The 24,796-nt window shown below is 45.1% G+C and overlaps 1 protein-coding gene across 2 annotated transcripts in view; it reads left to right on the forward strand.

Moving 5' to 3' along the window:
* The window catches only part of cd9a (CD9 molecule a), a 19,900-nt gene extending 3,950 nt beyond the window's left edge, over positions 1 to 15,950 (forward strand). For both annotated transcript variants that reach the window (XM_036955869.1, XM_036955873.1), the window contains exons 2-8: positions 13,048 to 13,150; positions 13,268 to 13,365; positions 13,844 to 13,918; positions 14,039 to 14,140; positions 14,272 to 14,361; positions 14,543 to 14,626; positions 14,813 to 15,950. In XM_036955869.1, coding sequence (XP_036811764.1) covers positions 13,048 to 13,150; positions 13,268 to 13,365; positions 13,844 to 13,918; positions 14,039 to 14,140; positions 14,272 to 14,361; positions 14,543 to 14,626; positions 14,813 to 14,878 — 618 coding nt within the window. In that variant the 3' untranslated portion in view covers positions 14,879 to 15,950. The remainder of the gene's footprint in view (positions 1 to 13,047; positions 13,151 to 13,267; positions 13,366 to 13,843; positions 13,919 to 14,038; positions 14,141 to 14,271; positions 14,362 to 14,542; positions 14,627 to 14,812) is intronic.
* Positions 15,951 to 24,796: the final 8,846 nt, after the last annotated feature.

Below are 24,796 nucleotides of genomic sequence, written 5' to 3' on the forward strand. Positions count from 1 at the left end.
TGAGATGTTTCTACAACTTGATTGGAGTCCACCTGTGGTAAATGCAATTGATTGGACATGATTTGGAAAGGCACACACCTGTCTATATATGGTCCCACAGTTGACAATGCATGTCAGAGCAAAACCAAGCCATGAGGTCGCTCCAAGACAGGATTGTTTCGAAGGAACAGATCTGGGGAAGGGTACCATTGAAGGTCCCCTTATGTAACCAAGATGGAACTCATTGGCCTGAATGCCAAACTTCACGTCTGGAGGAAACTTGGCACTGTCTCTATGGTGAAGCATGGTGGTGGCAGTATCATGTGGTGGGGAAAGATGAACGGAGCCAAGTGAAAGATGAAAACCTGCTCCAGAGCCCTCAGGACCTCAGACCTCAGGACAATGACCCTAAGCAGGCAGCCAAGACAATGCAGGACTGGCTTCGGGACAAGTCTCTGAATGTCCTTGAGTGGCCCAGCCAGAGTCCAGACTTGAACCCGATCGAACATCTCTGGAAAGACCTGAAAATGGCTGTACAGCGACGCTCCCCATTCAACCTGACAGAGCTTGAAAGGATTTGCAGAGAAGAATGGGAGAAACTCCCCAAATGCAGGTTTACCAAGCTATGTAAATATGATATTTTACTTTTTTAAATTTCTAAAAACCTGTTTTTGCTTTGTCTTTATGGGATTTTGTGTGTAGATTTATTAGGAAAAAGTGAAGGGGTCTGAATTCTTTCCGAATGCACTGTATGTGTGTGGGAGTTTGTGCGTGTGTGTATGGGACAGAGACATACAAATAAATAAAGAGAGTCGCACACTCAATATACAAGCTCCCAGTATTTTATATGGGTGAACCACCATTGTTTCGGCATCAGTGTGCTATCACTGTGCCTTCTTCACCCTAAAGTGGTTTACCCAATACATTACTTGGAGCTTGTATATTGAGTGTGCGACTCTCTTTGCTTATTTTTATAGCATACAGTTTACTCCCCGTTAGTCAGCATCTCTACCAACGTCTTTTGGGTGCTCGCCAGCCCATGCTTTTTATTGGACAGAGACATACAGACAGATGGATAGAAACATAGTGTGAGAGAGTATAACTGAATGCAACTGTTGCATGTACCAACCTGCCCCTGGTGTAATGATTGCCTACTCTCAACAGTACAACAAAAGACAGAGGCTAGCCCATTAATCAAATTCAATGAATTATTACATTGTTCTCTACAATATTACAACCTTAATATGCTTGTACTTAACAATGTTGATTAAATAAGAATGTTAGTTTATTGTGACCATTGCTAGTTTAGACCGTGCAGCTCTTGGTTGCATATTTTGGCAACTGAAAACTGGAACCTACTTTTTTCGGGGAGGGTAGATATTGGAATACAGTCTGTTAGATTTTTTGAGGATAATATATATATATATAGGCTAAATCATGTTTTGTATTCTGCAGATTTCATTTAGAAAAAGCCCATGTTATCACAAGCGAACATGAAACCACAGCTTGTCAGTTGACGTTGGAAGTTAGAGCTGTTCTATTTAGCAGCATTTTGACCATGGCCGTAAAAACATTATATTCTCTCTAATCATGCTAAATTCTATGACTAAATCGTTGGTAACTTTTGAACTACATGTAGGGTTTGGACTATTGTTTTTCAGATACAATGTTCTATTGAATGAAACGGTAATTTTATGGGTGAACACTAGGCTTGTGCGGTGTACCGTATACTGGGGTATTTGGAAAAAGTCACAGGATGGTTTTTCAATACTGTCAACACGTTTTTTTGTACATTTGAATATTTGTAGCTACTTTTTAAGTAAATACCTTCAGTCAACTTGTGCAATACGTCAGGAGATAAAGAACATTGCATTCTTAATTTCACCTGTTACATTATTATGAAGTTTATGGTAGTTCCCAGTCACATGTCACTTAGTGTTTGTTTACAAGCATACAACAGAGACTGGAGCCTTGTGAGTCACTCTGTTGTGCAGCATGCACCAGGTGATCTAATTACAGTATGGAATTCACAACTAATTGTTTGCGAGTTAGACATCTTATAACTATTAAGGTAACTGTCTAAAATGTGCTAAATGCTCTGCCGTTTTGCTAATTTAGTAGCTAGTTAGCCATCTAGCTAACGTAAACTCACCCCATTCTGTACAAATGTGCGTAACCGCGACATTCAAACGAGGCTGCAATGAAAACGAATGGGACTGTAGTGACTGTGTTGGCATCAAAATCTGGGATGTGAACTAAATTTCGATTCAGTGTTGATTGACATGGTAATGGACTAACAGTATTTGAGAAAAGATAAAAAAAACTGACCTCTGACGCTGTACGTTACATCGTGACGTGTCGCTACGTAACGCAGGCTGTAACAACAATATGTGGAAAAAGTCAAGGGGTGAGAATACTTTCTGAAGGCACTGTATATTTTTCTATGTGAGAGGTTATATACCTACTGTCAGTATATTAGGCTATGTGAGAGGTTATAGACATACTGTCAGTATATTAGGCTATGTGAGAGGTTATAGACCTACTGTCAGTATATTAGGCTATGTGAGAGGTTATAGACCTACTGTCAGTATATTAGGCTATGTGAGAGGTTATAGACCTACTGTCAGTATATTAGGCTATGTGAGAGGTTATAGACCTACTGTCAGTATATTAGGCTATGTGAGAGATTATAGACCTACTGTCAGTATATTAGGCTATGTGAGAGGTTATAGACCTACTGGCAGTATATTAGGCTATGTGAGAGGTTATAGACCTACTGTCAGTATATTAGGCTATGTGAGAGGTTATAGACCTACTGTCAGTATATTAGGCTATGTGAGAGATTATAGACATACTGTCAGTATATTAGGCTATGTGAGAGGTTATAGACCTACTGTCAGTATATTAGGCTATGTGAGAGGTTATAGACCTACTGTCAGTATATTAGGCTATGTGAGAGGTTATAGACCTACTGTCAGTATATTAGGCTATGTGAGAGGTTATAGTCCTACTGTCAGTATATTAGGCTATGTGAGAGGTTATAGACCTACTGTCAGTATATTAGGCTATGTGAGAGGTTATAGACCTACTGTCAGTATATTAGGCTATGTGAGAGGTTATAGACCTACAGTCAGTTATGCTATATTCTATTTAACCCATCTGAATAGTACAGTTTCCTTGACTTGCCATTTGGAAGTCCCTGTCTTGTGATTGTTGAATTTGTATAGCATCTCACAATCATCACACATAACATATCCGGCACAGCTATGATCCTCTTTAACCACTTCACCAAATCTTTCCCAAACATTAGACTACTAATGATTTTCAACTCCATTTCGCAACTTTTCTCTTATTGAACTAAACACACACATCTTCCTTTTTGCCTCAGATGATCGACGTTAGGCAATTGGTGTTTATTTGGGACGCTAAAGTCAGGGGGGGGGGGGTCATCAGGCAAGGAGTCATCAGCAAGGTAGTCCTGCATGGTCCTAGGGCTCAGGTCGCGAGAGAGAGAAAGGAAGAAATAAAGAGAGAGAGAGTTAGAGAGAGCATACCGGTACATAAATTCACACAGGACACTGGATAAGACAGGAGAAATACTCCAGATATAACAGATTGACCCTAGCCCCCGACACATAAACTACTGCAGCATAAATACTGGAGGCTCAATATAGCATATAGATAGGAATTGCACAATAATTATACATTCATGGATTTTAATGCATTGTTTTCTATTTATTCAACCCGCCCGCCACCCACCTGCCCTTCAGCTACACAATATTTCATGACCCTAAACTTACCCGCTCATCACTAATGCTGATACACTCATACACACACACACCCTGGAGCAGATCACTATTCTCCATTGAGGCTAAAGTTAATAATTAGACTAAGGAGGCGGTTTGAGGAATGTGTGTGTGTATGTGTGTGTGTGGGACAGAGACATACAGACAGATGTATATATATATAGCGTGAAAGAGTGCAACTGTGTGCAACTGTTGCATGTACCAACCTGTTCCTGGCTTAATGATACTCTCAACAATAAATAAAAATCTAGTCAGATGATAGAAGATGCCACATTTTTTTATTTTAAAGACAAAATTGGTGAGAATAGGAGTCACCCTTGGAAGTTGTTGCCCTCCCTGAAACAGTTGGGATATAGTGATGAACAGAAAACAAATTGCAAAAGCTTGGGTCTTGAGGTCAATGTGGAAATCACGTTTGACAAGGAAGTGGTTGCTGACAATCTCAAAACTTTTTTCACAACAGTTGCCTCAAATTTGGTTGAGAAGCTACTGGTTGTACTGGAGTGTATGGGAAGGGTCAGGTCGTGGGCTTTTACTCCAAGTGATTGCCTTTTCCTTTACAGCAGTGTCTCAGGTTGAAGTTGTCAAGAGACTGTCGGAACTAAACTGCTCTAAAGCTACAGGCCTCGACAATATCCCTGACAGGTTTTTAAGAGATGGAGCTAGACTTATTGTCCCTTGTGTCACCCATTTAATCAACATCTCTATTGAGCAGGGTAGTCCCCAAGTATAAAAAACTAGAGTGATCCCTATCCACAAGAAGGGCAGCAAAACAGACAAGGGAAACTATAGACCTGTATCCATTTTGAGTGTGCTGTCTAAAATGCTTGAAAAGTAATGTATGAAAGATTGAGGAATATACCAGCAAGAATAATCTTTAAAATGAACTACAGTCTGGTTTTAGAAAGTCCCACTCCACTGATAGAAATATCTGTGGAATGGTAATGCTGGATCTGCAGGCGTTTGGTATGGTTGATTATCGTATCAAATCAAATCAAAGTGTATTTGTCAAGTGCGCCGAATACAACAGGTGTAGCCCTTACAGTGAAATGCTTACTTACAGGCTCTAACCAACAGTGCAATTTCTAAGTAAAAAAATAAAGAAATACTAGGTATTAGGTGAACAATAGGTAAGTAAAGAAATAAAAACAACAGTAAAATCACAGTGAAAAATAACAGTAGCGAGGCCATATACAGTGGCGAGTCTATATACAGTAGCGTGGCTATATACAGTAGCGAGTCTATAACAGTAGCGTGGCTATATACAGTAGCGAGTCTATAACAGTAGCGTGGCTATATACAGTAGCGTGGCTATATACAGTAGCGTGGCTATATACAGTAGCGAGTCTATAACAGTAGCGTGGCTATATACAGTAGCGAGTCTATAACAGTAGCGTGGCTATATACAGTAGCGTGGCTTTATAAAGGCACCGGTTAGTCAGGCTGATTGAGGTAGTATGTACATGTAGATATGGTTAAAGTGACTACGCATATATGATGAACAGAAGAGTAGCAGCAGCGTAAAAGAGGGTTTGGGGAGGGGGGGGAGACACACAATGCAAATCGTCCGGGTAGCCATTTGTTTACCTGTTCAGGAGTCTTATGGCTTGGGAGTAAAAACTGTTGAGAAGCCTTTTTGTCCTAGACTTGGCACTCTGGTACTGCTTGCCATGCGGTAGTAGAGAGAACAGTCTATGACTGGGGTGGCTGGGGTCTTTGACTATTTTTAGGGCCTTCCTCTGACACTACCTGGTATAGAGGTCCTGGATGGCAGGCAGCTTAGCCCCAGTGATGTACTGGGCCGTATGCACTACCTTCTGTAGTGCCTTGCGGTTGGAGGCCGAGCAGTTGCCGTACCAGGCAGTGATGCAACCAGTCAGAATGCTCTCAATGTTGCAGTTGTAGAACCTTTTGAGGATCTGAGGACCCATGCCAAATCTTTTTAGTTTCCTGGAGGGGAATAGGCTTTGTCGTGCTCTCTTCATGACTGTCTTGGTGTGTCTGGACCATTTTAGTTTGTTGGTGATGTGGACACCAAGGAACTTGAAGCTGTCAACCTGCTCCACTACAGCCCCGTCAATGAGAATAGGGGCGTGTTCGGTCCTCCTTTTCCTGTAGTCCACAATCTTCTCCTTAGTCTTTGTTACGTTGAGGGATAGGTTGTAATTCTGGCACCACCTGGCCAGGTCTCTGACCTCCTCCCTATCAGCTGTCTCATCGTTGTCTGTGAACAGGCCTACCACTGTTGTGTCGTCTGCAAACTTAATGATGGTGTTGAGTCGTGCCTGGCCACTCAGTCATGGGTGAACAGGGAGTACAGGGGGAGACTGAGGACGCACCCCTGAGGGGCTCCAGTGTTGAGGTTCAGCATGGCAGATGTGTTGCTACCTACCCTCACCACCTGGGGGTGGCCCGTCAGGAAGTCCAGGATCCAGTTGCAGAGGGAGGTGTTTAGCCCCAGGATCCTTAGCTTATTGATGAGCGTTGAGGGTACTATGATGTTGAACACTGAGCTGTAGTCAATGAATAGCATTCTCACGTAGGTGTTCCTTTTGTCCAGGTGGGAAAGGGCAGTGTGGAGTGCATTAGAGATTGCATCATCTGGGGATCTGTTTGGGCGGAAAGCAAATTGGAGTGGGTCTAGGGTTTCTGGGATAATGGTGTTGATGTGAGCCATGACCAGCCTTTCAAAGCACTTCATGGCTACGGACGTGAGTGCTACGGGTCTGTAGTCATTTAGGCAGGTTGCCTTCATGTTCTTGGGCACAGGGACTATGGTGGTCTGCTTGAAACATGTTGGTATTACAGACTTAATCAGGGACATGTTGAAAATGTCAGTGAAGATACCTGCCAGTTGGTCAGTACATGCACATGTCCTGATAATCCGTCTGGCCCTGCAGCCCTGTGAATGTTGACCTGTTTAAAGGTCTTACTCACTTCAGCTACGGAGAGCGTGATCACACAGTCGTCCGGAACAGCTGATGCTTTCATGCATGCCTCAGTGTTGCTTGCCTCGAAGCGAGCATAAAAGGGATTTAGCTCATCTAGTAGGCTCATGTCACTGGGCAGCTCACTGCTGTGCTTCCCTTTGTAGTCTGTAATAGTTTGCAAGCCCTGCCACATAAGACGAGCATCTGAGCCTGTTTAGTACGATTAAATCTGAGCCCTGTATTGACACTTGTCTGTTTGATGGTTTGTTGGAGGGCATAGCGGGATTTCTGATAAGCTTCCGGGTTAGAGTCCCGCAACTTTAATTTTTGCTTGTAAGCAGGAATCATGCAGATAGATTTGTGGTCGGATTTACCAAATGGAGGGTGAGGGAGAGCTTTGTACGTGTCTCTGTGTATGGAGTACAGATGATCTAGATTTTTTTTTAAACTCTGGTTGCACATTTAACATGTTGATAGAAATTAGGTAGAACTGATTTAATTTCCCTGCATTAAAGTATCAGGCCACTAGGAGCACCGCCTCTGGGTGAGCGGTTTCCTGTTTGCTTATTTCCTTATACAGCTGACTGAGTGCGGTCTGTGGTGGTAAATAGACAGCCATGGAAAGTATAGCTGAAAACTCTCTAGGCAAATAGTGTGGTCTGCATTTTATCACAAGATACTCTACTTCAGGTGTGCAAAATCTAGAGACTTCCTTAGTATCATGCTCTACAAGTGAAAAGCCTTTGGTTTAAATAGCAGGGCAATTGACTGGGTTAAGTCCTATTTAACAAGAAGAGACTAAATGGTGTATGTTAATGGAAAACATTCTAGTGCAAAGGGGATTAGCTGTGGGGCCACAGGGAGCATCCTTGGCCCTCTTCTATTCCTACTGTACATTAACAATATGAAATCAGCCTGCTCTCGTTATTTGTTTTTGCATGCTGATGACTCTGCTCCACTGGTGTCCCATGTGTCACGATCGTTATAATAAGTGGACCAAAGCGCAGCGTGATCTGGGTTCCACATCTTTTTATTACTAAGTGAAACTCACAGCAAAACAAAACAATAAATCTCAACTGAACCGTGCCGCTAACAATAGTGCTAACAGGCAACTATCCATAGTCAAGATCCCACAAAACACAAAGGGAAAATGGCTGCCTAAATATGATCCCCAATCAGAGACAACAATAAACAGCTGCCTCTGATTGGGAATCATACCAGGCCAACAAAAATATAAATCACCTAGATGACTCACCCTAGTCACACCCGACCTAACCAACATAGAGAATAAAGAGCTCTCCATGGTCAGGGCGTGACACCATGAGAACAAAGCCTCAGAAGAAGAGATCCTCAGTGCAGAGTTATCCAATATCAGTAAATGGCTTTCAGATAATAACATTTAAAAAATGATCTGCATCTTAAAAACAGAATCCATCTTATTTGGTTCCAGAGTAAAGCTTGCAGGGTCCCCTGGTTTAAGTATCAAAGTGAGCAAGTGCCAAACTCATTCCACGAAGGGATGAGTGTCTGCGGATTTTCACTCCACCCTTGTACTTGATTGATTAATTAAGGTCACTAATTAGTAAGGATGTCCCCTCACCTGGTTGTCTAGGTCTTATTTGAAAGGAAAAAACTAAAACCCGCAGACACTCGGCCCTCCATAGAATGAGTTTGACACCTGTTGTGGAAAATTACATAAAACATTGTTACATACATAACATGCTATCCAGTGTTTTACTGCATAAAGAATAGTCTGGTTTTATGCCAGTGTTTTTTCTAACCTGATACAAACTTGTCTTTGTGTGACTTAGTCAATAGACTGGGCGTATAGCTAAGATCCATTTAGGTGCGACCTCAGCATGTGAGACATCCTGTGTGTTTACTATCTGCAGGAAGTCAGCTATGTGGAACCTTGCAGGTAGGATCACATTATAGTGTGAACTGTGACAAAACGCTGTTATACTGTTGAGCCCTTGTGCTATCAACCTCGGCCTCTTAATCTGCACAGACAAACCAATCGCCTTTTACACTTTATTCCGCCCCTGTTTCCACACATCTGCTAATCTGCCACATAATCAAAAGAGGTTGTACTTTTTCAATAAAAGCAGAGACCCGTATAAGGGCACAAGGCAAGACCCAGATGCAGACACAGGAGGCAAATGGTTTGAGTCATTCCAAAAGGGGTTGGCAAGAGAACAGGCAAAAGTGGACAGGCAAAAGTCAAAACCGTTCTGAGTTGAGGTACAGTGTGGCAGACAGGCTCGAGGTCAGGGCAGGCAGAATGGTCAGGCAGGCGGTACAGAGTCCAGAAAACAGGCAAGGGTCAAACACAGGAGGACTAGTAAAAGAGAAAAGAAAAGGCAGGAGCACAGGAAAAACACACTGGTTGACTTGGAACATACAAGACAAACTGGCACAGAGAGATAGGAAACACAGGGATAAATACACTAGGTATAACAAGAAACACCTGTAGGGGGTGGAGACTATAACAAGGACAGGTGAAACTGATCAGGGTGTGACAACCCGACTATGTTTAGCTTTCAACACTGAACCATTCCTGGCGATGGTGGATTGCATACTTTTTGCAAATCTAATAATATTGTTGTTTTAAGAATCTGCAGTCTCTCTTCCTATAGAATTTCTCTGACACACATCTGCCCTAAAGGTTTTAACAAAGATAAACCACAAAATTACATTCCTAACTCTGACCTTAAAATATCTAGAGCTGCCACTTTCAAGAAATCCCGCTATGCCTTCTGACGAACCAACAAACAGGCAAATCATCAATACAGGACTAAGATTGAATCGTACTACACCGGCTTCGACGCTCGTCGGATGTGGCAGGGCTTGCAAACTATTACGTACAACAAAGGGAAGCACAGCCGCGAGCTGCCCAGTGACACGAGCCTAACAGACAAGCCAAATCACTTTTACAGTGGCATGAAAAAGTATGTGAACCCTTTGTAATTACCTGTATTTCTGCATAAATTGGTCATCAAATTTGATCTGAACTTCATCTAAGTCACAACAATAGACAGACAGTGTACTTAAACTAATAACACACAAATTCTTGTATTTTTCTCGTCTATATTGAATACATAATTTAAACATTTACAGTGTAGGTGTGACGGTCGTCATAATGAGAAGACCAAGGCGCAGCGTGATAAGGGTACATAACTCTTTTAATAAAAAGAACGAACACTGAACAAAACTATACAAAACAACAAAACGGACCGTGACGCTATATGACTAGTGCAAACAGGCAACAAAACATAGAATAACAACCCACAAAATAACAAAGAAATATGGCTACCTAAATATGGTACCCAATCAGAGACAATGATAAACAGCTGCCTCTGATTGAGAACCAATCTAGGCAACCATAGACATATAAACACCTAGACTAGAAAACCCCTAGACATACGAAAACCCATAGACATACAAAAACTAAACAAACCACCCTTGTCACACCCTGACCTAGCCAAATAATAAAGAAAACAAAGATGACCAAGGTCAGGGCGTGACAGTAGGCTAGAAAAAGTATGTGAACACCTAGGCTAAGGACTTCTCCAAAAGCTAATTGGAGTCAGCTAACCTGGAGTCCAAACAATGAGACGAGATTGGAGATGTTGGTTAGAGCTGCCTTGCCCTATAAAAAACACACAAAAAAATGGTTTGCTATTCACAAGAAGCATTGCCTGATGTGAACCATGCCTCGAACAAAAGAGATCTCAGAAGACCTAAGATGAAGAATTGTTGACTTGCATAAGGCTGAAAAGGGTCAAGGGCCAATTGAAGCTCAACAGAAGTTGGGTAATGCAACAGGACAACGACCCAAAACACAGAAGTAAATCAACAATAGAATGGCTTCAACAGAAGAAAATGCGCCTTCTAGATTGGCCCAGCCAGAGTCCTGACCTCAACCCAATTTGAGATGCTGTGTCATGGCCTCATTAGAGCAGTTCACACCAGACATCCCAAGAATATTTCTGAACTGAAACAGTTTTGTAAAGGGGAATGGTCGAAAATTCCTCCTAACCATTGTGCAGGTCTGATCCACATCTACGGAAAATGTTTGGTTGAGGTTATTGCTGCCAAAGGAGGGTCAACCAGTTATTAAATCCAAGGGTTCATATACTTTTTCCACCCTGCACTGTGAATCTTTACACGGTGTGTTCAATAATGACATATAATTGTTTGTGTACTATTAGTTTAAGTAGACTGGGTTTGTCTATTGTTGTGACCTAGATGCAGATCAGATCAAATGTTATGACCAATTTATGCAGAAATCGAGGTATTTCCAAAGGGTTCACATACCTTTTCTTGCCCCTGTATGCACACTTCGAGGCAAGCAACACTGAAGCATGCATGAAAGCGTCAGCTGTTCCGGACAAATGTGTGATCACGCTCTCCGTAGCCTATGTGAGTAAGACCTTTAAACAGGTCAACATTCATAGGGCCGCAGGGCCAGACGGATTACCAGGACATAAACTCCGAGCATGCGCTAACCAACTGGCTATAGTGTCTTCACTCACATTTTCAACTTGTCTCTGACCGAGTCTGTAATACCAACATGTTTCAAGCAGACCACCATAGTGCCTGTGCCCAAGAACACGAAGGCAACCTACCTAAATGACTACAGACCCGTAGCACTCACGTCTGTAGCCATGAAGTGCTTTGAAAGGCAGGTCACGGCTCACATCAACACAATTATCATAGAAACTCTAGACCCACTCCAATTTGCATACCGCCCCAACAGATCCACAGATGAAGCAATCTCTAATCATCAAATCAATAATTTGCACACCACACTTCCCTTTCCCACCTGGACAAATGGAACACCTACGTGAGAATGCTATTCATTGACTACAGCTCAGCGTTCAACACCATATCACCCTCAAAGCTCATCACTAAGCTAAGGACCCTTGGACTAAACCCCTCCCTCTTCAACTGGATCCGGGACTTCCTGACGGGCCACCCCCAGGTGGTAAGGGTAGGTAACTACACATCTGCCACACTGATCCTCAACACAGGGGCCCCTCAGGGTACGTGCTTAGTCCCCTCCTGCACTCCCTGTTCACCGATGACTGCATGGCAAAGCATGACTCCAACACCATCATTAAGTTTGCCGACGGCACAACAGTGGTAGGCCTGATCACTGACAGCGATGAGACAGCCTATAGGGAGGACGTAAGAGACCTGGCCGTGTGGTGCCAGGATAACAACCTCTCCCTCAACGTGATCAAGACAAAGGAGATGATTGTGGACTACAGAAAAAGGAGGACCGAACACGCCCCCATTCTCATTGACGGGGCTGTAGTGGAGCAGGTTGAGAGCTTCAAGTTTCTTAGTGGTCACATCACCAACAAACTATCATGGTCCAAACATACCAAGACAGTCGAGAAGAGTGCACGACAATGCCTGTTCCCTCTCAGGAGACTGAAAAGATTTGGCATGGGTCCTCAGATCTTCAAATTCTACAACTGCACCATCGAGAGCATTGCATCACTGCCTGGTATGGCAACTACTCAGCCTCTGACCGCAAAGCACTACAGAAGGTAGTGTGTACGGCCCAGTACATCACTGGGGCCAATCTTCCTGCCATCCAGGACCTCTATACCAGGCAGTGTCAGAGGAAGGCCAAAAAATTGCCAAGGTCTCCAGCCACCCTAGTCATAGACTGTTCTCTCTGCTACTGCATGGCAAGAGGTACCGGAGCGCCAAGTCTAGGTCAAAATGGCTTCTTAACAGCTTCTGCCCCCAAGCCATAAGACTCTTGAACAGTTAATCTGTTTATTATCCATGCATAGTCACTTTACCTCTACCTACATGTACATATGACCTCAATTACCTTGGCTAACCGGTGCCCCCATACATTGACTCTGTACCGGAAGCCTCTGTACCAGAACCCCCTGTATATAGCCTCGCTGCTGTTATTTTATTGTTTCTCCTTAATTATTTGTTATATTTCTATTTGTATTCATTTTTTCTTAACTGCTTTGTTGGTTAAGGGCTTGTCAGTAAGCATTTCACTGTAAGGTCTACTACACCTGTTGTATTTGGCGCATGTGACTAATTTCTGAAAACCTGTTTTTGCTTTGTCATTATGAGGTATTGTGTGTAGATTGATGAGGGGAAAAAAATAAGGGGTCTGAATACTTCCTGAATCCACTGTAGGAATCGAAGGATAGAGGCTAGCTGTGTGTGTGTGTGTGTGTGTGTGTGTGTGTGTGTGTGTGTGTGTGTGTGTGTGTGTGTGTGTCTCACCTTGCCCTGGAATAGGTATGTGTGTGTATGATATCTAATATTTTGTGTCTGTGTGTCTGTGTTAGCTTGCAGGTACAGGAGTGCTGGCTATAGGGTTGTGGTTGAGGTTTGACCCAAAGACCAGAGGGCTGTTTGAAGGAGCAGAATCTCCCCATGTCTTCTTCACAGGTAATGCACACACTCACACATTTACCCACGCGCACACACACAAGCATGCACACACATACATGATCAAATATCACTGCAGGTGCTCTGATGGTGGTGTGTGTGTGTTTTTGTGTGTAGGTGTACATATCCTCATAATTGCAGGGTCATTAATGATGGTTGTTGGGTTCTTGGGATGCTGTGGAGCGATTCAGGAGTCACCGTGTATGCTGGGGCTGGTGAGTTAACCTCTATACCTCCTCTCCTCTTCTATCCTCTCCTGTCTTGTCCTCCCCTGTCTTCTCTTATCCTGTCTTCTCTCCTCTCCTCTCCTCTCCTGTCCCCCTCTCCTCTCCTATCCTCTCCTGTCTTCTCCTCCCCTGTCTTCTCTTATCCTGTCTTCTCTCCTCTCCTCTCCTCTCCTCTCCTCTCCTCTCCTCTCCTGTCCTCCTCTCCTCTTTATCTTTATCTTTGTAGTCAGTTGGACTGTTGACTGTTGGGGCTGATAGTCTGATACTCTGTAACTTCAGTATACCACTGGTTACAGAACAGGTTCAAGGCCAGATCTCAGTGTCTCTGTCTTTCTGTCTCTCTGTCTCTCTCTTTTTTTCTCTCTTTCTATTTATAATTCTCTTTTCCAAAATCCCCCCTCAGCAGTGGTTTGTGTCAGGGGGCACATACACACACAAATGTTATATGCGTATCTCTCTCTTGCAGTTCTTCTTCTTCCTCCTCATCATATTCGCCATCGAGGTCGCCGCTGGAATCTGGGGGTTCTCCAACCAAAGCAAGGTGCCAAAACATGTTACATCCCCCGTTCTGTGTTACATTAAATCCCTTCCCCTGTTCTTCTCTTTGTTACATTAAAACCATTTCCCTACATTTTGTCACATTGCAACCCTTCCTCTACAGGTGGTTGATGACATCACTCAGTTCTACTTGGAGACATATCAGAACTACAAGAACACTTCACAGGACACACTGAGAGAGACACTCCGTCTCATACAGACTGGGGTAATCATGTAGTTAATGTGTTTGCTTGTGTGTGTATTGCCTAGGGGGTTGAGAGCAGAAACAAATGCCTTCCACATAAAAACAGTTGGACAAATAAGGTACCATTCTATTCTACCCTGTGTGTGTTACAGTTGGACTGCTGCGGACCAACAGGTTCCTTTGAGGACTTTGCCAAAGACACCTGTCCCCCAAGAGATGGGCTGGACAGCCTCATCACCAAGGTAACACCCTGATCTGTGATTGTGTTTGTGTTCAGGTGTTCCTCCTTCCACTTTGTGTAATGTCTACAGCCCCTCTGTGTGTGTGTGTGTGTGTGTGTGTGTGTGTGTGTGTGTGTGTGTGTGTGTGTGTGTGTGTGTGTGTGTGTGTGTGTGTGTGTGTGTGTGTGTGTATTTATTGCAGAGCTGTCCTGATGCTATAGATGAAGTGTTTGACTCCAAGCTGCACATCATAGGAGGAGTGGGCATCGCTATTGGAGTCATCTTGGTGAGACACACACACACACACACACACACACACACACACACACACACACACACACACACAGTGAAACGGAAGACCATGTTAGCCCACAATGCCCCATTACTGACATACAGATAGAAAGGCTGACGGACAACCTCCCTACAATAGAGAACTCTTCATTTATTCTGCATTTCCCATTCTATTCCCCAGGTGTTTGGGATGATCTTCAGCATGCTGCTCTGCTGTGCCATTAGGAAGTCACGGGAGATCGTCTGATGATGTTATCATTACCATGACGATGCCTTTTAATGTTGCATGATGTCATTCCTAGTCACATGACTTTTGTTTACTTGTTGAGAAAGGTCGGCCAATGAGTACTTTAGATCCCCTAACCTCTGTAACAAGGATCTGTACACCTGGTGATCCAGGGGTTTAGCCTGAGGACGGTGCTGCGCAGAATCACCCTGTATCCTAAACATCTACTCATGAAGTGATCTAGGTTAGCAAATATGTGCAGTTCCTTTCTCAGGCTGATCCTCTCTAACATGGAATCTGTCCAGTGCTAAGGTCGACACTCCTAAATCATCATGGTGATGTCACTGTTCACTGATTGGCCCTGTGAGAAACTGGTTCAGGAAGTGAAATAAACATAACACATTTGTGATTTATGATGAATTAAGAGATCTATGAATAGTAGTCTAGAGGTGTCATAAACAAATGTTTTTGTAATATGAACAGACTTTCAATTACCACAACTGCTCAATGATTTAAATTAAACTCTTGATGAAATAATGTCATGACAATGTAAGCAACATGTATTCTATTAATGATTGTAATAATATTGTATTGTGATCACATTTCTACCAAAATAACATCTGAAGGACCAGGGGCGGTCCTAAGACAACTCCCTATAGCAAAGCCACTCAATCTATACCATTCCTTAGCAAGAACCAATTAAATCAGCACATTGTGACAAGTTCCCAATGATATTGCAGGCTGTGGTCTGTGGTGAACGTGGTTCTAAGTGTTATAGAGGAGCAGCCTGGTCGCTCCAGTAGAGTACAAGAACCCCTCTTTCTCTTGATCTCTCTCTCTCTCCCTCTCACACTCTCTCTCCGTACTCTCTTTCTCTACCCAATTTGAAAACGCCTTGAAGTCTCTGACTCTTTTTATAAAGTTGATTTTTATTTGTGACCAAGTTTTTGGTGAGTTGTAGTCAGTTTTACAGTATATTTAGATCTCTGTTAGATTACAGTGACTTTTATAACATCCATGCCATTTCACACTGGTCTGGTTGGTTGATGCACCAAAACAAATGAGCCAAATAAACTGTAACCTCTGAACCTAATTCTGGTCTTGTGTGTGTGTGTGTGTGTGTGTGTGATTGAGAGAGAGAGTAAAACATGTCTGTCAGCTTTCACAGCTTCCTGCTACTGTGGAAAATAACAACCTGATCTCATTAGCCTCTCCTTCTTTTATCGCTCTCTCTCTCTCTCTCTCTGTAATGAGTTACACGCACGTGTGTGTAGTTAGAGTTTAACTTGAGTGTTTAGTTTAGATCCATGTGTTGGCTAAACCTCAGCCTTGGTAACAGTTGTTAGGGCTGGAACAGGTAAGACAGTTGGGCGTCAGCCTCCACGTCCTTATAAAAGACCACACATCAGTGTGTGTGTGTGTGTGTGTGTGTGTGTGTGTGTGTGTGTGTGTGTGTGTGTGTGTGTGTGTGTGTGTGTGTGTGTGTGTGTGTGTGTGTGTGTGTGTGTGTGTGTGTGTGTGTGTGTGTGTACATTAACCCTAACCATACAGTGTACTTACAAATGTCTGTGCAAGAGTGAAGGTTTCCTGTGAGGGAGTAACGGTTAATGTGATTAGATGTTAATTATTTGACTAGGCTACCTGTATTTAACATTGTGTTGTTATTTTGCTGAACACTAGATGGTTTAATTTAATTTTTGGCAGTGAAACGAGGCTACTCAGGATAGAAAAACCTCACCCAAATGTATAGCCCCGTTGGAAAATATAAATGTACCGTTTGAAAATGTGAAGAAAAAAAACATGTCATTTTACATTTTGTAATTTTTAAAATGTGAATCACATTTTTATTTGGCGTACCCCCAACGGCATTGCGCGTACCCCTGGGGAATGCCAGTTTGGGAATACCTGCTTTGGAACAATAACATCTTCAGCTTTCTAATTGTGCACGTATGTTGCAATATCACACTCACAGCAACACTTAAAGACATAATAAAAAACATGTCCAGATGGCTGAGACAGATACGTTTCGTATGTGTGTGTGTGGCCCTAATCTCAGCTTTAGGCTGCTCTTAGGCTATGTTTGGAAAACCCTTTTTACAACAGATACTGTACACAGGCCTACTGACCTTTCATGGACACTGCCTGACATTGCATGTGGTCTTAATAAAAGGAATTACGCTCATGTTTATGTCTTTACTGTGATAGAACTGACCCATTCAAATGTTGTGTATTTAGGAACAGAATAATCATCAGGTTTTAATTGAAGAGAATTAACACAGTCGACTTTGACAGTAAATACCTTTTATTTGTCATGTACTGTCATGTTGTCTTGTCTCTGTCCTTTCCCTTCACCCTGTCTCCCTCTGCTGGTCGTGTTAGGTTACCTTTTCTCCCCCGCTTTCCCCCAGCTGTCCCTTGTCTCCTCTAACTACCCATTCACCCCGTTCCCCACCTGTTCCCTTTTTCCCTCTGATTAGGTCCCTATATCTCTCTCTGTTTCTGCTCCTGTCCTTGTCGGATTCTTGTTTGTTTGTGTCATTCATGCCTGAACCAGACTGCCGTCATGTTTGCTGTAACCTTGTCCTGTCCTGTCGGAATCTGCCGGTCCATCTGAGCCTACCTATGTTTGGTAATTAAAGAAGCTCTGTTTAAGTTGATTCGCTTTTGGGTCCTCATTCACGCATCGTAACAGAAGAATCCGACCAAGAATGGACCCAGCGACTTCGGATCCTCTCCACTCAGCCGTCGAGATCCAGGGAGCGATGCTAGGCAGACACAAGCAGGAATTGTCTGCTGCTCGACATGCCGTTGAGACCCTGGCCACCCAAGTCTCCAACCTCACAGAACAGGTTCACCATCTCCGCCTCGATCCACCGGCCACTTCCAGGGCTTTCGAATCTCCGGAGCCCAGAATCAATAACCCGCCGTGTTACTCTGGGGAGCCCACTGAATGCCGCTCGTTCCTCACCCAGTGTGATATTGTGTTTTCTCTCCAGCCCAACACTTACTCCAGGAGCACTGCTCGTGTCGCCTACGTCATATCTCTCCTTATTGGACGGGCTCGTGAGTGGGGCACGGCAATCTGGGAGGCAAGGGCTGAGTGTACTAACCAGTATCAAGACTTTAAGGAGGAGATGATACGGGTTTTTGATCGATCTGTTTTTGGGGAGGAGGCTTCCAGGGCCCTGTCTTCCCTATGTCAAGGCAATCGATCCATAACAGACTACTCTATTGAGTTTCGCACTCTTGCTGTCTCCAGTGGCTGGAACGAGCCGGCCTTGCTCGCTCGTCTTCTGGAGGGTTTCCGCGCAGAGGTAAAGGATGAGATTCTCTCCCGGGAGGTTCCTTCCAGCGTGGATTCCTTGATTGAACTCGCTATTCGCATTGAGCGACGGGTTGATCTTCGTCACCGAGCTCGTGGAAAGGAGCTCGCGCTCTCCGTCGCCTCCCTCTCCGCATCACTACCATCTTCCTCTGCCGGCTCGGGTGCTGAGCCCATGCAGCTGGGAGGTATCCGCATCTCGACTAAGGAGAGGGAACGGAGAATCACCAACCGCCTCTGTCTCTATTGCGGTGCCGCTGGTCATTTTGTCACTTCATGTCCAGTAAAAGGCCAGAGCTCGTCAGTAAGCGGAGGGCTACTGGTGAGCGCTACTACTCCTGTCTCTCCTTCAAGATCCTGCACTACCTTGTCGGTCCATCTACGCTGGACCGGTTCGTCAGCTTCCTGCAGTGCCTTAATAGACTCTGGGGCGGAGGGCTGTTTTATGGACGAGACCTGGGCTCGGGAACATGACATTCCTCTCAGACAGTTAAAGGAGCCCACGGCCTTGTTCGCCCTGGATGGTAGTCCTCTCCCCAGGATTCAGCGTGAGACGCTACCTTTAACCCTCACTGTTTCTGGTAATCATAGTGAAACCATTTCTTTTTTAATTTTTCGTTCACCTTTTACACCTGTTGTTTTGGGCCATCCCTGGCTAGTTTGTCATAATCCTTCCATTAATTGGTCTAGTAATTCTATCCTCTCCTGGAACGTCTCTTGTCATGTGAAATGTTTAATGTCTGCTATCCCTCCTGTTTCCTCTGTCTCTTCTTCACAGGAGGAGCCTGGTGATTTGACAGGGGTGCCGGAGGAATATCACGATCTGCGCACGGTGTTCAGTCGGTCCAGGGCCACCTCTCTTCCTCCACACCGGTCGTATGATTGTAGTATTGATCTCCTTCCGGGAACCACCCCCCCCCGGGGTAGACTATACTCTCTGTCGGCTCCCGAACGTAAGGCTCTCGAGGATTATTTGTCTGTAGCTCTTGACGCCGGTACCATAGTCCCCTCCTCCTCTCCCGCCGGAGCGGGGTTTTTTTTTGTCAAGAAGAAGGACGGGTCTCTGCGCCCCTGCATAGATTATCGAGGGCTGAATGACATAACAGTGAAGAATCGTTATCCGCTTCCTCTTATGTCTTCAGCCTTCGAGATCCTGCAGGGAGCCAGGTTTTTCACTAAGTTGGACCTTCGTAACGCTTACCATCTCGTGCGCATCAGGGAGGGGGACGAGTGGAAGACGGCGTTTAACACTCCGTTAGGGCACTTTGAATACCGGGTTCTTCCTTTCGGCCTCGCTAACGCTCCAGCTGTCTTTCAGGCATTAGTCAATGATGTCCTGAGAGACATGCTGAACATCTTTGTTTTCGTTTACCTTGACGATATCCTGATTTTTTCACCGTCACTCCAGATTCATGTTCAGCACGTTCGACGTGTCCTCCAGCGCCTTTTAGAGAATTGTCTTTTTGTGAAGGCTGAGAAGTGCACTTTTCATGCCTCCTCCGTCACATTTCTCGGTTCTGTTATTTCCGCTGAAGGCATTAAGATGGATCCCGCTAAGGTCCAAGCTGTCATTGATTGGCCCGTCCCTAAGTCACGCGTCGAGCTGCAGCGCTTTCTCGGCTTCGCGAACTTCTATCGTCGTTTCATCCGTAATTTCGGTCAGGTGGCAGCTCCTCTCACAGCCCTTACTTCTGTCAAGACGTGCTTTAAGTGGTCCGTTTCCGCCCAGGGAGCTTTTGATCTCCTCAAGAATCGTTTTACATCCGCTCCTATCCTTGTTACACCTGACGTCTCTAGACAGTTCGTTGTCGAGGTTGACGCGTCAGAGGTGGGAGTGGGAGCCATCCTTTCTCAGCGCTCCCTCTCTGACGACAAGGTCCACCCATGCGCGTATTTTTCTCATCGCCTGTCGCCGTCGGAACGTAACTATGATGTGGGTAACCGCGAACTGCTCGCCATCCGGTTAGCCCTAGGCGAATGGCGACAGTGGTTGGAGGGGGCGACCGTTCCTTTTGTCGTTTGGACTGACCATAGGAACCTTGAGTACATCCGTTCTGCCAAACGACTTAATGCGCGTCAGGCGCGTTGGGCGCTGTTTTTCGCTCGTTTCGAGTTCGTGATTTCTTATCGTCCGGGCTCTAAGAACACCAAGCCTGATGCTTTGTCTCGTCTCTTCAGTTCTTCAGTAGCCTCCACTGACCCCGAGGGGATTCTCCCTGAGGGGCGTGTTGTCGGGTTGACTGTCTGGGGAATTGAGAGGCAGGTAAAGCAAGCACTCACTCAAACTCCGTCGCCGCGCGCTTGTCCTAGGAACCTTCTTTTCGTTCCCGTTCCTACTCGTCTGGCCGTTCTTCAGTGGGCTCACTCTGCCAAGTTAGCCGGCCACCCTGGCGTTCGGGGTACGCTTGCTTCCATTCGCCAGCGTTTCTGGTGGCCCACCCGGGAGCATGACACGCGTCGTTTCGTGGCTGCTTGTTCGGTCTGCGCGCAGACTAAGTCCGGTAACTCTCCTCCTGCCGGCCGTCTCAGGCCGCTTCCTATTCCCTCTCGACCGTGGTCTCACATCGCCTTAGATTTTGTCACCGGACTGCCTTCGTCAGCGGGGAAGACTGTTATTCTTACGGTTGTCGATAGGTTCTCTAAGGCGGCTCATTTCATTCCCCTTGCTAAGCTTCCTTCTGCTAAAGAGACGGCACAAATCATCATCGAGAATGTTTTCAGAATTCATGGCCTTCCGTCAGACGTCGTTTCGGACAGAGGTCCGCAATTCACGTCTCAATTTTGGAGGGAGTTTTGCCGTTTGATTGGGGCTTCCGTCAGTCTCTCTTCCGGCTTTCACCCCCAGTCTAACGGTCAAGCAGAACGGGCCAATCAGACTATTGGTCGCATCTTACGCAGTCTTTCTTTTCGCAACCCTGCGTCTTGGTCAGAACAGCTCCCCTGGGCAGAATACGCCCACAACTCGCTTCCTTCGTCTGCGACCGGGCTATCTCCTTTTCAGAGTAGCCTCGGGTACCAGCCTCCGTTGTTCTCATCTCAGTTCGCCGAGTCCAGCGTCCCCTCCGCTCAGGCTTTTGTCCAACGTTGCGAGCGCACCTGGAAGAGGGTCAGGTCTGCACTTTGCCGTTATAGGGCGCAGACTGTGAGAGCTGCTAATAAGCGTAGAACGAAGAGCCCTAGATATTGTCGCGGTCAGAGAGTTTGGCTCTCCACTCAGAACCTTCCCCTTAAGACGGCTTCTCGCAAGTTGACCCCGCGGTTCATTGGTCCATTCCGTATCTCTCAGGTCATTAATCCTGTCGCAGTGCGACTTCTTCTTCCGCGATATCTTCGTCGCGTCCACCCGGTCTTCCATGTCTCCTGTGTTAAGCCCGTTCTTCGCGCCCCCGCTCGTCTTCCCCCCCCCCCCCCCCATCCTTGTCGAGGGCGCACCTATCTACAGGGTCCGTAAAATCTTGGACATGCGTCCTCGGGGCCGTGGTCATCAGTACCTAGTTGACTGGGAGGGGTACGGTCCTGAGGAGAGGAGTTGGGTTCCCTCTCGGGACGTGCTGGACCGTGCGCTGATTGATGATTTCCTCCGTTGCCGCCAGGTTTCCTCCTCGAGTGCGCCAGGAGGCGCTCGGTGAGTGGGGGGGTACTGTCATGTACTGTCATGTTGTCTTGTCTCTGTCCTTTCCCTTCACCCGGTCTCCCTCTGCTGGTCGTGTTAGGTTACCTTTTCTCCCCCGCTTTCCCCCAGCTGTCCCTTGTCTCCTCTAACTACCCATTCACCCCGTTCCCCACCTGTTCCCTTTTTCCCTCTGATTAGGTCCCTATATCTCTCTCTGTTTCTGCTCCTGTCCTTGTCGGATTCTTGTTTGTTTGTGTCATTCATGCCTGAACCAGACTGCCGTCATGTTTGCTGTAACCTTGTCCTGTCCTGTCGGAATCTGCCGGTCCATCTGAGCCTACCTATGTTTGGTAATTAAAGAAGCTCTGTTTAAGTTGATTCGCTTTTGGGTCCTCATTCACGCATCGTAACATTATTGTGCTAATGTCAAATCAACAATGGTGGACCAATACATATAATTACATATTATGACTAATTTAGTCGGAACTCTTTTGAAAAATAACATCTTCAGCTTTCTAATTGTGCATGTAGGTTGCAATATCACACTCACAGTAACACTTAAAGACATAATCAAAACGTGTCCAGATGGCTGAGATACGTTTTGTGTGTGTGAGAGAGAGAGAGAACGAGAGAGAGAGAAAGAAACATTGAGCTTTTCTCTCTCAGAGATGTCCCCAAAAAGGGAAGACAAGATACAGAGGAGGGTATAGTTTGAAATGAATCAACAATCCTATAGAGATGATTACGATCAGTCAATTCAATCACAGTTGATAATGAGAATGTGTTGATGGAACTTTAATAATGCAAGTACATTTGCATGGTGCCTCACTAATATGTTATTATCATCCAATTTGATCTATCAAATACTTGCACTTTAAGCAATGGACCGTCGTGGTTTGAAGCTGGAGGCTGCTTGGTCTAGTCAATAGAAGGTTTATTACAATGTTAAACAGTATGTTTCTTTAGCTATTCGCAACATTTACTGATTTTTTACTGATTTTCTATTTTCTTTACTTTTCCAATTGTATAAGCAACTGGACTCTTCATTACCACACAGTCTCACACAGGTGCAGTAGGGGAAGTTCGCCAGGTGGCCATTCTGGGCTGTAATCCTACAGAGGCTCTGTCAGTCACTTCTGACCTAACCACCTGCAGGTGTAGCATACTTCCAGATTAACCAAGTTGTTGTTGTTGAGGCGGGCATATTGACTTTAGATCTCCCCATGAGGCTGAGCTAAGCCCTGTTAGGTCTTACTCAAGGTACAGACAGGACAGACACTGATAAAAGCTCAAACCAGATTTATTGCACCCAACTGGATGCTCAGCTGCATAGCATAACATACAAGTCAGAGAGTGAGAGCGAGAGAGATATGTTATTTTCTTTTTATACATATATTTAAAAACAAATGTGAATCACATTTTTATATTTATAACCACCACACTTAGCGGAGTTCCCTCCCTTATATGGCTAAAAAAAAACAATGTTTTGCTGGGAAGAAACTAGGTCAGCTCCTCTTTGTCGGTGTTGTCGAGTCTAGAACTTCCGTGGGCAAGGATGTGTGTGCATGTGAAATAAGGCTGCAGTTAGAGTGTTGTTGAGGGTGGCCTCTCTGGCCCACTTCCAAGATGTTTCCTCCCTCTTCAACTGTTGTTCTTACATCAATGTTGAGTTCCACCACCACTTCCCCTTGCCCTACAAGTCACAGAAACTAACTTGGCTTAACAGGAACCAAGACCCGACTGTTGCTATTTTGCCTAGTAGAATCTTAATATACAGCATTTACAGTGTTCGACCTGCGACTTTCTGTACTTTCCCTTGTCTCTACAATAACACACATAAGCTCCTCATAACAAGATAACTACTACTAATGAGCTAATAATACAATACAAAATGGGCTCAAGTCAAATGGTTTCCATTAGTTTGTACCCCTGGAAGCTGGACTGCATCCCATTTCCCCCTCCCACTGCCCATCTTGTCCCCCTGGAGGTAAACAAACAACTTCAGGTGTCTGCATTAGGTCAGGCTCCACTGGACAAAGGCTCTAGCTTGTCCTCCATAGGGTTCAACAACTGACTTTAGTTTTATGGTTTAACCCTTCTCCTACAATTTACATGACACCATGGAAATCTAAATATCATAATAAAAACATCCCCATCAGAATCTATCTGTTTAAGCTAGAGATAACAGTTTGTATGGGCTGCATCTCAATCCACCACATCCACCGATATCGCCCTTCTTCATCTGCGGTGAAAGGTGACAGTGCTAGAGCGGTGTTTGTCAGATCATGAGACATCCTGAAAAGCGGTCTTCTCACAAAAATGTCTAAAGCGTCCAAACTGGTTGGCCCACCTCTATTAACCTCTCTGTGGAACATTGAGACTCTTACGAACCCCATGTTGTTCTTCGTTTTTCTCTACAACCCCCACAAGTGTCTTGGGACTCGTCTGAAGTCGGTACAGCCTCTTTTGCCAACTTCTGTCTGTAGTATCCAAACGCTTTGGGCTACACATTAATATGTTAGCTTAGTAGAACCCCGCCTCCCCCGGCTTAGACAGGGCTTACACTCTAGTGGGTTAAACCGACTCTGTGAACTACCCCCGCTATGGTACATGCCGTCCATTATGCCCATGGTGCCGGTGCTACGGCTAGCCTACTCCCAGGTCAGAGAGAACCTGGTGAAGCCCTCCCACCCAAGATCATCTGCCTCCTGGCCTGTGGAAGACTGGACTGCCGCTACGAAGGACCAGCCTGCTGGATGCCCAGCCAACAAACTGTACAAGGACTCTACTCACACTGGTGAGGGGCTGGGGGTGGGGAAGAGCGGGAGAGAAGGAGAGAAGGAGAGAAGGAGAGAAGGCGAGAAGGAGAGAAGGAAATTGGGGAGAGAGAGAGAGAGAAAAAGAGAGAGGATTAGATGTTCTATATTCATTGTGATTGTGTACTGTTGTCAGGGTGACTGATGACATTGTGGCTATGGCGAGATCCTCCTCTCACATCATCAAG

Source organism: Oncorhynchus mykiss, chromosome 2 (assembly GCF_013265735.2).
Source record: "Oncorhynchus mykiss isolate Arlee chromosome 2, USDA_OmykA_1.1, whole genome shotgun sequence".
NCBI lineage: Eukaryota > Metazoa > Chordata > Actinopteri > Salmoniformes > Salmonidae > Oncorhynchus > Oncorhynchus mykiss.